Source organism: Sander lucioperca, chromosome 16, assembly GCF_008315115.2.
Source record: "Sander lucioperca isolate FBNREF2018 chromosome 16, SLUC_FBN_1.2, whole genome shotgun sequence".
In the NCBI taxonomy this organism is placed as follows: domain Eukaryota; kingdom Metazoa; phylum Chordata; class Actinopteri; order Perciformes; family Percidae; genus Sander; species Sander lucioperca.
The window spans coordinates 13,453,821-13,466,469 of record NC_050188.1 but is presented as its reverse complement, the minus strand read 5'-3'; the positions used below and the strand labels follow the sequence as shown (position 1 = coordinate 13,466,469).

At 37.3% G+C, this 12,649-nt stretch overlaps 1 protein-coding gene across 2 annotated transcripts; it reads left to right on the top strand.

Annotated features, from left to right (window-relative positions):
• The first annotated feature begins 226 nt into the window (after window positions 1-226).
• On the top strand, window positions 227-12,569 carry LOC116047315 (small conductance calcium-activated potassium channel protein 1-like). Of its 2 annotated transcripts, XM_031296025.2 has the most exons (11): window positions 227-739; window positions 1,183-2,095; window positions 2,489-2,584; window positions 3,265-3,564; window positions 5,320-5,355; window positions 5,714-5,835; window positions 6,255-6,396; window positions 6,491-6,601; window positions 7,044-7,171; window positions 11,558-11,627; window positions 11,759-12,569. In XM_031296025.2, the coding sequence occupies exons 2-11, from the start codon at window positions 1,217-1,219 to the stop codon at window positions 11,987-11,989; spliced, it is 2,115 nt and encodes a 704-aa protein (XP_031151885.1). In that variant the 5' UTR covers window positions 227-739; window positions 1,183-1,216; the 3' UTR covers window positions 11,990-12,569. The 2 variants fall into 2 exon arrangements, with proteins under 2 accessions (XP_031151885.1, XP_031151886.1); XM_031296026.2 differs by lacking the exon at window positions 5,320-5,355 and having other exon boundaries at window positions 228-739.
• Window positions 12,570-12,649: the final 80 nt, after the last annotated feature.

Here is a 12,649-nt window from a genome sequence, read left to right as displayed (position 1 = left end):
ATAATGACAGCAATTGATGATATGACAAATGAAGAGTGATTTAATAGCATTTCTTATCAGACTGGTTTTTTGACACCAGGGCACCCATGTATAAGCACATGCCCCCAACACACACACACACACACACACACACACACACACACATATAGGGAGGAGGAAATCTGCCAATCGCGGCTAAAAAAAATAGACAGATGACTCATTCTTTGCCTTTGCTCCATGCAACATCTGCAATTTAGAGACTTTGCAGTCATTAAGCCCCTCCAGCTTTAAGGAAGATGCCCTGATTGTGGACAGTTGTACAATGCTTGAAAATGTAATGGATATCTACCGGGTATTTACCTCGTATGTCGTCATATGCAGGAGAGGTTCATAACCTCTGCTTGAATCTATGGGAGGGGCTTTGTGATGCTGAGGCTGCTAATGGATTGCTGCAAAGTTTATGCATGCAGAGCAGGGACATTTGTTATGTTTTGATCTGATCACGCTGAAGCCCATTGGTGTTGCAGCTTAGTTTTTAGTTTTTATAGTTTAACTTAAAATTTTGAACTTCTTAATAAAAGTGGTGTGTTTGAGTCCAAGTTGCAACAGGATTTTATTTTGAGGATCTCTTTGTGACTCAGGCAGATGTGACCTTCAGGACCACACGAAGACTGAACACTATAATTTTCCAGATAAAACAGTTGTTGAAAGAGTTAAGGCCTTTTTTTCTTCTTCGCAGACTGGAAAACCTGACTTAAAGGTAAGAATAAAGAGAGCTGTGTGGAAAGGATTTTAACATTTTTGAGCAGCATACTTTGTGACTAAATCTTAATTAATGTGATATACAACAAACAGTTGTGATTGGCCAAATTATTTAGGAATATTTTGTTGCTCTTTAGATTTTCCATAATTTTAAAATCATATGATTGACTGATAAATACAAAATAATACAATTAAGAATAATTAATGAACATGGACTAATTATTTCACAGGTATAAAAAAGAATTGGAAATCTTCTCTGACGACAAAGCTTCTAATGAATTTTTCTTTTAGCTGTAGTTTTATTTCACAATGCTTTTCTCGTCTGTTAAACCTCTAATATTGTCCTCCTCTCTCTCTCTCTCTCTCTCTCTCTCTCTCTCTCTCTCTCTCTCTCTCTCTCTCTCTCTCTCTTTCTCTTCTCTCTTCAAACCTCTTAAAAAGATTCGGTGAATCATCACCTGTAAACCCTCTCACCATGGAGCACTCCCCCTCTATGAACTTGTCAGTGGTGGATGGAGACGATGTGGCGGACCAGCGCCCCCTCCTCCCGCCAAGGATGGCTCCTCCACCTCAGGCCTGCTCTCCGCAGTGTGGGATACACCATACAGTCCAAATATCAGCTGATCACACCGTGTGGCTGGACAGAACCCAGGCCATGGCCACCACACCTTTATACAACGGCCACCTCTATGTCACACCTTCACCTCGCTCCAACAGGAAGAAAGACAAAGGCAAAGAGAAGAAATGGGAGAAAAGGTCAGGGAGGATTAGACAACATCCAGCACACAACGAGTGTAATCACCAGTGCAAAGCCAAAACCACAGGAGCTAACAGACTCCAGGAGAAAGTCACCCCTCTCACTGACGTCCACATTTCTCCCTGCGGGTCAACCTTTAAGGCCCCTTGCAGGTCACACTTAGACGTCAAGGATGTTGAAGGCAAAGGGCAACGCAAGTCAGGCAACATTTCTTTGGAGATGCACGCCCGCCAGAGTCTCCCAGAGATCATCATCACCAGCAAAGATGACGACTTCCAGTCACACAATGAGATGTTCCAGCATTGCCAGGACCTGAGTGAGGCTAAAGGCCTTCTGCCAGGAGCTGAAAGTCCCAGTCCAAACCCCAATCCCAATTCCCAGACCAGCCCAAAACACGAGAACGCCAAGCAGGATGCCAAGGAGGATGCCAAGGATGACTCGTACTGGAAAACCCACAACATCGGCTGGCGGCTGGTCCACAGGAGGGCTCTGTTTTTGAGGAGGCAGCAGCTGAACGACTGCGCCCTGGCGGTGGGGATTTTCGGGATGGTGCTGATGGTGATGGAGACAGAACTCTCCTGGAGCGTCTACAGCAAGGTCAGAAAGACCAGACTGAGGCCCTGAGAAATCCTTTGAAAAATGGGAATGTTAAAGTTTTGCAAGATGAAAAAAAAGATTTTTTTAAGTAATAAAATCACACTGCACACTTTATTTGTCTCCCTTTTTCCCCACATGATCTTTATAATTTGGCCATTCTGGAAAATCTGTTGAGTCAGTATGAGAATTGATCTCCCACCAACTGCAGGAAAATGCACAGAAGGCCCATACGATTATGTTCATTCCATAATGTAAATTGATTGTCTAAATATATGTAAGATTATAAGGTTACAGAGGTTATAGAGGATCACTGATGCCTTCTCATAGATTATTATGGAGCTTGACAATGATGTTATGTTTGTGTGTGTTTATCTGTATGTGTGTTTCCCACAGAGCTCTGTCTACTCCCTCGCTCTTAAGTCTATCATCAGTTTTTCTACGTTCATCCTGCTGGGCCTCATCATAGCGTACCACTGCTGTGAGATTCAGGTAACGTATCTGTTTATAATTATGCAATCAGGTTTTGCTTTTGGTTTTGGTTTCCTCCAAGAACATTCTCTCAAATTTAAAAAAATTCTGTAAATCTGTGATAAAACGCAGTCCACATTTGCAATAAAGGAATCACCTATAGATTTTTTTTTCTGGAAAGTCATTTCATAGGGAAGTGAAAATCGTCCCATTGTTAGGAACTAAAGTTTCTACAAATTCAACAGTGGTTCCCAACCTTTTGGTCTGGTGGCCTTCTAAAATTGAGCAAAGTCTACTTAAGCCCACTCATCATAAGTTATGGCACTGTGAGCAAACCAAAAAGTGTTTTTTTTATTCTCAAGTGTTTTTAGAGGTGTGCAATATTTTACAAGGAGGAAGCAAAATTTAAAAGGAAAGTCAGAAAAAATTAAAATCATTGTGTGAAACAGAAATATATTTTTTCTTTTAACATTGTCTGACTCATGATGGGCGGTTTTGAAAGAGCAGAAGAACCAGAGCTCCCTCTGGAGCCACAGAGGTTGTAATACAACGTTTTCCAGATATGCAGTGGTACTTCCTAAACGATTAAACAAAATAAGATCCAATTTAAGGTCCCATTTAATCATCTTGTGACCCTCCAGATTTATCTTCAATCCCCAAGTAAGATGCTTATTTGCGCTCCACTTTCCACTCTCTGGTAGCTCTACGTTCACGACATTGGTGCAGAGGATTGGCGGATTGCCATGACATCAGATCGTTTGGCTCTGGTAGCCCTGGAGCTGGCAGCGGTGGCCATTCATCCCTATCCGGTGGGTCTGATGGCGTACTTCCAGCAGACCTTCCAGAACTCCACAACTCCCTTGATTCTTTCGGAGACGGAGCTGGAGATCATCCTGGCTCTTCCCATGTTCCTTAGGCTCTACCTGCTGGGCCGGTCCATGATGCTGCACAGCCGCCTCTTCACTGACACCGCATCTCGCAGCATTGGAGCGCTCAACAAGGTGGGAGGTCACCCGTGGGCTGCTGTTATGATGAGATCATTACACTTTTAATTGAAAGAGGCTTTTCACTGTCTATTTTGATATGATTTAGTTTTAAATGGGCATAAGTCTGCTAAGGGATATTATTCATTGAATATTAATGTCTACAGTCGTGGCCAAAAGTTTTGAGAATGACACAAATATTAGTTTTCACAAAGTTTGCTGCTAAACTACTTTTAGATCTTTTTTTCAGTTGTTTCTGTGATGTACTGAAATATAATTACAAGCACTTTATACGTTTCAAAGGCTTTTATTGACAATTACATGACATTTATGCAAAGAGTCAGTATTTGCAGTGTTGGCCCTTCTTTTTCAGGACCTCTGCAATTCGACTTGGCATGCTCTCAATCAACTTCTGGGCCAAATCCTGACTGATAGCAACCCATTCTTTCATAATCACTTCTTGGAGTTTGTCAGAATTAGTGGGTTTTTGTTTGTCCACCCGCCTCTTGAGGATTGACCACAAGTTCTCAATGGGATTAAGATCTGGGGAGTTTCCAGGCCATGGACCCAAAATTTCAACGTTTTGGTCCTCGAGCCACTTAGTTATCACTTTTGCCTTATGGCACGGTGCTCCATCGTGCTGGAAAATGCATTGTTCTTCACCAAACTGTTGTTGGATTGTTGGAAGAAGTTGCTGTTGGAGGGTGTTTGGTACCATTCTTTATTCATGGCTGTGTTTTTGGGCAAAATTGTAAGTGAGCCCACTCCCTTGGATGAGAAGCAACCCCACACATGAATGGTCTCAGGATGCTTTACTGTTGGCATGACACAGGACTGATGGTAGCGCTCACCTTTTCTTCTCCGGACAAGCCTTTTTCCAGATGCCCCAAACAATCGGAAACAGGCTTCATCGGAGAATATGACTTTGCCCCAGTCCTCAGCAGTCCATTCACCATACTTTCTGCAGAAGATCAATCTGTCCCTGATGGTTTTTTTGAAGAGAAGTGGCTTCTTTGCTGCCCTTCTTGACACCAGGCCATCTTCCAAAAGTCTTCGCCTCACTGTGCGTGCAGATGTGCTCACACCTGCCTGCTGCCATTCCTGAGCAAGCTCTGCACTGGTGGCACTCCGATCCCGCAGCTGAATCCTCTTTAGGAGACGATCCTGGCACTTGCTGGACTTTCTTGGACGCCCTGAAGCCTTCTTAACAAGAATTGAACCTCTTTCCTTGAAGTTCTTGATAATCCTATAAATTGTTGATTTAGGTGCAATCTTAGTAGCCACAATATCCTTGCCTGTGAAGCCATTTTTATGCAACGCAATGATGGCTGCATGCGTTTCTTTGCAGGTCACCATGGTTAACAATGGAAGAACAATGATTTCAAGCATCACCCTCCTTTTAACATGTCAAGTCTGCCATTCTAACCCAATCAGCCTGACATAATGATCTCCAGCCTTGTGCTCGTCAACATTCTCACCTGAGTCAACAAGACGATTACTGAAATGATCTCAGCAGGTCCTTTAATGACAGCAATGAAATGCAGTGGAATTTTCATGGCAAAGAAGGACTATGCAATTCATCTGATCACTGTTCATAACATTCTGGAGTATATGCAAATTGCTATTATAAAAACTTAAGCAGCAACTTTTCCAATTTCCAATATTTATGTAATTCTCAAAACTTTTGGCCACGACTGTATATTTTGGACAGTGATTTGGGTTGAGCTTCCCGTATAAAAATTTCATGCACATTTGTTTATGTCTTATGTCTAGGTGGGCCGAGGGGTCTGTAGAGGTGTGGCAATTGAGGTGTGACTATCACAGTTTCGCCCCCATGAATCCCAGTGGTTTCACATGCTGGTTATGTCCCTGACTAGCTTTCCTTTGCTTGTCTGGTTTTTTTTCCACAGTTGATAATATGCACCCGGCTACTCCCCTCGCTTATAAATGCTATTTAAGAGTGATGAAAATGACCTTTGTCTCCCCACCGCAATTCCAAACCTTCTATCCATGTATCAAGCCAGATTGAGAACAAGTTTTCTTATCCCTCATGTCCTCTGTATTATATAATCATAATCTGACAGGTGCTATCCTAAATAGTCGGGCAAAGTAGGCCCTTCCTACTGTAAAAATCGTGACGCAAATGCATCTCGTTTTTGATCTTTAGATACACTTCAACACCCGGTTTGTGGGGAAAACACTAATGACCACCTACCCCGGGACTGTGCTGATGATTTTCAGCGTCTCTCTGTGGATTGTGGCAGCGTGGGGCTTACATGTTTGTGAGAGGTATGTGATGGTATATCTGTCTACTGCTCCATCTGTAGTGGTGTCTTTAGTGCCCAAGGCCTACATAAATTATATTTAATCATCATCCAAATATTGTCAGATACACAGTATTACTTTAATGTTTCTACTGCAGCAACAAATCTAATGTTTGCTCTGTTTAGATATAGAGATCAAATATCACTTGATCTTAAGTTGATATTGATGATGTAAGTTTTTTATATTGAATGTTGGTGTTTTAATACAAAATGCAATGTAATCTAGAAGTGGGTAAGGAAAGAAATAATCAGTAACGTGAAAGTAGAGCAGATATTGATTATTCACCTACAGCAGTCAGATAAGTTCAGTAAAGCAGCATTTAAGACCAGGAAAAGACTAAATATAAGCTAGATGAAAATATAATATGCCTTTTATTCCTACAGACACCACAACTACAGGGACCTGAGTAGCAACTACATGGAGGCCTTGTGGATGGTCTCTGTCACTTTCTTGTCCATTGGTTATGGAGACGTGGTGCCTCACACCTACTGTGGTCGCAGCATCTGCCTCCTCACTGGGATAATGGTGAGACAGAAGGTTGATAGATTTCTCTATAACAAGCGGAAGTCAGATCTTGACTGTAAATCATAATAAAAGTGTCTAATTCTGACTCTCACAGGGAGCTGGCTGCACAGTCCTGGTCGTGGCGGTGGTTGCCAGGAAGCTGGAGTTGACCAGAGCAGAGAAACATGTTCACAACTTCATGATGGACTCCCACATCTCCAAGAGGGTGAATACCAATGTTTCCCTCAGTGTGGCTTTATTTCACAGATTAATGTTAATTAAATAGGCCCAAAAGTGAGATGGACTGACTATGAATACGTCTTTTTTTTGTATTGTAACAGCTGTGTGCCGTTTTATCCTAGCACACATCAGATAACACATGTCAACTCATTGTTTACAGAATACTCCAGCAGCATGTTCATTTTTAGAAAAGCTTAAAACCAGAGAACTTTTTATTGGAAAACAGCTGCATTATCTCACCCCACAAGCAGATTTCCTCTTGTATTAGGAAAAATCTGGTTTAAAGTTGAGTATGAGACTAAATTACTGTAGTACACTGGGTTAAACACATTATGTTGCTGTTGTTCATGCAGTAAATAACAGCACTTTCAGGTCATGTGCCTAAAAATAAAATAACTGCCGAGTGATTTTCTACATCCTTTCACTAGATAAAAATTGCTGCAGCAAATGTGCTGAGAGAGACTTGGCTTATCTACAAACACACTAAGCTGTCAAGAGAAAGAGACCAGACCAGAGTCCGCATGCACCAGCGAAAGTTGCTTCTGGCCATCCACCAGTAAGACACTTCACCCTCATAGAGCTGTTTCTGTACTGTCACAGTGCGAGATAGACCTGCCTTTTCACTTTATTTGCTACATGTGCTATATCTATAATAACCACCTGTTTATCAATCAATGCCTATAAAACCTTTATTTTCATATAAAATAAAATTAGTTTTGCATCCTGGTAAACATTGTATCAATCATGAAAATGAACATTTAAAATAAAAAACATGAACACACACCACTACCTTCCTAACGTTCTCTCGATCAACGATCAACCACCCTGATATCTATTTTTAACAAAATGACTAAATGTCTGTATTTTTAAATCAATGACTTTTTATGACATTTTATGACATACTATAATATGACTTTTCATGATTTTTTTAATGACATAATATACTATGAACTATTTATGACCATTTATGACGTACTATACCATGACTTTTTATGGCATTTTTATGGCAGTTTTATGACATACTATACTATGACTTTTTTATTATTTTTTTATGAAATACTATACTATGACTTTTTAAAACTTTTTCATGACTTTTTTTTGACATACCATACTATGGCTTTTTTATGACTTTTTTTAACATACTATGACTTTTTTATGACTTTTTTGATGTACTACACTATGGCTTTTTTATGACTTTTTTTAACATACTATGGCTTTTTTATGACTTTTTTTAACATACTATGACGTTTTTTTCGACATACTATATTAAGACTTTTTCATGACTTTTTTTTGACATACTATACTATGACTTTTTTTCGACATACTATATTATGACGTTTTTATGACTTTTTTTGACACACTAAACTAAAATAAAAGATAAATACAACTCAGAACCATTGCTTTATGCGCTTCATAAATAGCTCAGTGCGATAAGTTCCAAGTGATGAATTATAGATTATAGGTTGAGGGTTCAATTCTTCAACATACTATGACATACTATGATGTTTTTCGACATGATGTACTACAACTTTTTTATGACTTTTTTCGACATACTATACTATGACTTTTTTCCAACGTACTATACTATGACTTTTTTCCAACGTACTATACTATGACTTTTTTTCGACATACTATACTATGACTTTTTTATGACATACTATACTATGACGTTTTTATGACATACTATACTATGACTTTTTTATGACTTTTTTCGACATACTATACTATGACTTTTTTATGACATACTATACTATGACTTTTTTATTACTTTTAATGACATACTATACTCTGACTTTTTATGACATACTATACTATGACTTTTATATGACTTTATTGACATACTATACTATGACTTTTTTATGACTTTTTTTAACATACTATGAATTTTTTTTCAACATACTATATTAAGACTTTTTCATGACTTTTTTTTGACTTACTATACTATGACGTTTTTATGACATACTATACTATAACCTTTTTATGACTTTTTTTTTCAACATACTATACCATGACTTTTTTATGACTTTTTTCAACATACTTTACTGACTTTTTTATGACTTTTTTCGACATACTGTACTATGACTTTTTTTCGACATACTATATTAAGACTTTTTCATGACTTTTTTTTGACATACTATACTATGACTTTTTTTCGACATACTATATTATGACGTTTTTATGACTTTTTTTGACACACTAAACTAAAATAAAAGATAAATACAACTCAGAACCATTGCTTTATGCGCTTCATAAATAGCTCAGTGCGATAAGTTCCAAGTGATGAATTATAGATTATAGGTTGAGGGTTCAATTCTTCAACATACTATGACATACTATGATGTTTTTCGACATGATGTACTACAACTTTTTTATGACTTTTTTCGACATACTATACTATGACTTTTTTCCAACGTACTATACTATGACTTTTTTCCAACGTACTATACTATGACTTTGTGTCGACATACTATACTATGACTTTTTTTCGACATACTATACTATGACTTTTTTATGACATACTATACTATGACGTTTTTATGACATACTATACTATGACTTTTTTATGACTTTTTTCGACATACTATACTATGACTTTTTTATTACTTTTAATGACATACTATACTCTGACTTTTTATGACATACTATACTATGACCATTTTAAGACTTTTAATGACATACTGTGCTATGACTTTTTTATGACTTTTTTTTGACATACTATACAATGACTTTTTTATGACTTTTGTTATCATACTAAACTATGACTGTATGACTTTTTTTTTATACAACTCCGAACCAGTTCATCATGGGCTTAACAAATAGCTCAGTGAGATAAGCTCCTGAAGATAAAATAATAATTCGAGTTTGAGGGTTCAGCTCTTTCACATACTATGACTTTTTTCCAACAACTATACTATGACTTTTTATGACATACTAAATCATGTTTTTTTATTACTTTTTCCCACATACTAAACTATCATTTTGTACGACTTTTTTATCTTCAGTAATGTGAAGGATAGATACAACTCCGGACCAGAGTGAGTGAGTGTCACAGGTATCTCAGTGAGCTAAGCTGCTGCACATACATTACGATTAGAGGTTGAGGTTACAGTTCTTCATCATATTCTTACTTTTTTGACATACTATACTATGACTTCTTTATGACTTTTTCCGACATACTATACTATGACATTTTGTGACATGTTTTTGTTATGACTTTTTCCTACATTTAATTATCATTTTGTACAACTTTTTTGCCTTTAGTAATGTGAATGATAGATACAACTCTGGACCAATGCTTTATGAGTTTTCCAGGTAGCTCAGTGAGATAAACTGCTAGTGATCTATTGAAGATTGAAGGTTCAATTCTTCTACATATTATAATTTTTCTGATATACTTTACTATGACTTTTTATGACTTTTTTCGACATACTATACTATGACTTTTATTCCGACATACTATACTATGACTTTTTATGTCATACTTTACTATGTTTTTGTTATGACTTTTTCCTACATACTAAATTATCATTTTGATCAACTTTTTTGTTGTTGTTCACATTCTGACTAGAATCTGAGTATGACGATGTCAGGCTAACTTTGTACTATTACTACTATACTATACTATGACTTCTTTGTGACCTTTTTTCGACATACCATACTATGACTTTTTTTCCGACATACTATACTATGTTTTTGTTATGACGTTTTGATGACTTTTTTGGACATACTATACTACAATTTTTTAATGACTTTTTTTGGACATACTATACTATGACTTTTTTATGACATTTTCCGACATACTATACTATGACTTTTTTATGACTTTTTTCGACATACTATACTTAGACTTTCAAGCTCAGTGAGATAAGCTGCTAGAGATAAATTCAAGATTTGAGGGTGAGGCTTCAATTCTTCAACATACTATGACCTTTTTTCGACATATTATATTACGACTTTTTAACGACTTTTTTCAACATACTATACTATGACTTTTTTTCGACATACTATGACTTTCTTTTTAGCTCAGTGAGATAAGCTGCTGTAGATAAATTGAAGACTGGAGGTTGAGGGTTCAATTCTTCAACATACTATGACTTTTTTCCGACATACTATACTATGACTTTTTTCCAACATACTATACTATGACTCTTTTTCGACATAATATATATATATATATATATATATATATATATATATATATACTTATGACATACCATACTATGACTTTTTCGACATACTATACTATGACTAATTTTGGACATACTATACGATGACTTTTTATGACATTTCCATGTTCAGTTCAGTACTTTCACAGTTTCTTTCTGCTACAACCTTCTTGGTACTGTGTCCCAAATCCATACTATATACCAATTGTATACAGTATTCACAACATACTACTCGTCATACGCTATCTTAGCAGTTAGTAAACAAAAATGTTAACAGTTTTTACCATTTTACACTATGATACAATACATGTGAAACTTCACTAAGAGACAAAACATTTCCATTAAGATGTAGGAGATGATGGAGCTGTTTCACTACCACCAACAATTCCATTTTCAGGCTGTGACTCCGTTTACTTTGTGCATTCTCTTGTAAGAGAATAGTGTGTCCATCAACAGCACACTGAAAACTCAATTGTATTTAGTATGCATACTGAATGGTTTAACTATACTTCTTTTGTCACTTTTCCAATGTAATTACCAAATACTGCCTAGAATCTAAATAACCCACAGACTGTAAACTGTTTTTTAAAACTACTTTCTATCAAACAAAGTCTCTATGTCAAACTGTTGACAATGTGTTGCGTTTATGAGTTGTTTATTGGTAATGTGGATGAACTGGCCCTTTAAATTTCTCTCTTCACTTTTTCTATATCATAAAAGTAGTTATGTCATACTAATCTCCTGTAGCACCTAAAACTAAAAAATGTTGTCCCTAGGCTGCGGCAAGTGAAGATTGAGAAGAGGATACTTGCAGACCAGGGAAGCACACTTGTGGACCTGGGCAAGGTGAGAGAGGCAAGTGATAGCCTCATTTTCTATCACAACTTGGCAAAACCTCAACAAATTATTTCTTGATGCATTTTCTTTCTCTTCTTCTCTAAATGGACCTACGTGCACCACCATGGACATCAATGCAGATGCAAACCCTCATGTATGACGTGCTGTCGGAGGTGCAGGGCTGCAGGGAGGAGCTGGACACACACATCCACAGCCTGGAGAAGCACGTGGAGGAGCTGAGGGAGGGCTTCAGGAGCCTGATGCCACTCCTATCCAACACCCTATCCACGCAGAACTCCTCCATCCGCCACCTAATCAGGGAGAGGGAGGTGAGGACGGAGAGCGCTGGTGCGAGCGTAGACAGAGGCTGAAGGTGATGAAGAGGCTTCTCATGTGCTCCTGGATGAGTTATATGCCTATACTGCAGCTAAAATGATCATGTTGGGACATTTTTCTTACAGGAAGTGGACAGATGTGTTATGTAAAATTGTATTTAAAAAAAAAAACAGGTAGCACCATTTTCTGTAGCAGAAATACCATAAAACCAAAATGTCAAAATTCATAAATTACTGCTTATGAAGAATTTTGCATCTTTTATGAGGTGACAGAAAAATAACCTGCCAAACATGTTTCAATACTATAGCTGCAATGACTCATTTAAGGAACATTTGATTTGCAGTTTTTCTTGGTGTTACATGGTAGTAAATTAAATATTTTAGGGTTTGGGACTGTTATAAATGGCCATTTTTTAGTTTTCTGTTTTATAGACCAACTGATAATGGATTAATTGAGAATATACTGATGAACTGATAATGAAAACAGTTAGTCACAGCCCTAATTAATACATTAACTAAAAAAAAAAAAAAACGTTTTGGTGTCAGTGAGCAGATTTCCCTGTAAACACCACTTTTTTTCTGAGCATGTAATAAAAATTGGATTAATTTAAGTACAGTTTGGTTTTGTACTAGTAAGATGTAACCTTACAGAAGATAACCTGTAGTACTTTCTAATAAAAAATAATAAAACTACTG

Excerpts from the sequence above, each read along its gene's own strand:
- LOC116047315 (XM_031296025.2), top strand. The coding sequence starts at position 1,217 with ATGGAGCACTCCCCCTCTATGAACTTGTCAGTGGTGGATGGAGACGAT. Across the intron at positions 5,356-5,713 it reads GTAGAGGTGTGGCAATTGAG|ATACACTTCAACACCCGGTT; the intron begins GTGTGACTATCA and ends TTTGATCTTTAG. Across the intron at positions 7,172-11,557 it reads TTGCTTCTGGCCATCCACCA|GCTGCGGCAAGTGAAGATTG; the intron begins GTAAGACACTTC and ends TGTTGTCCCTAG.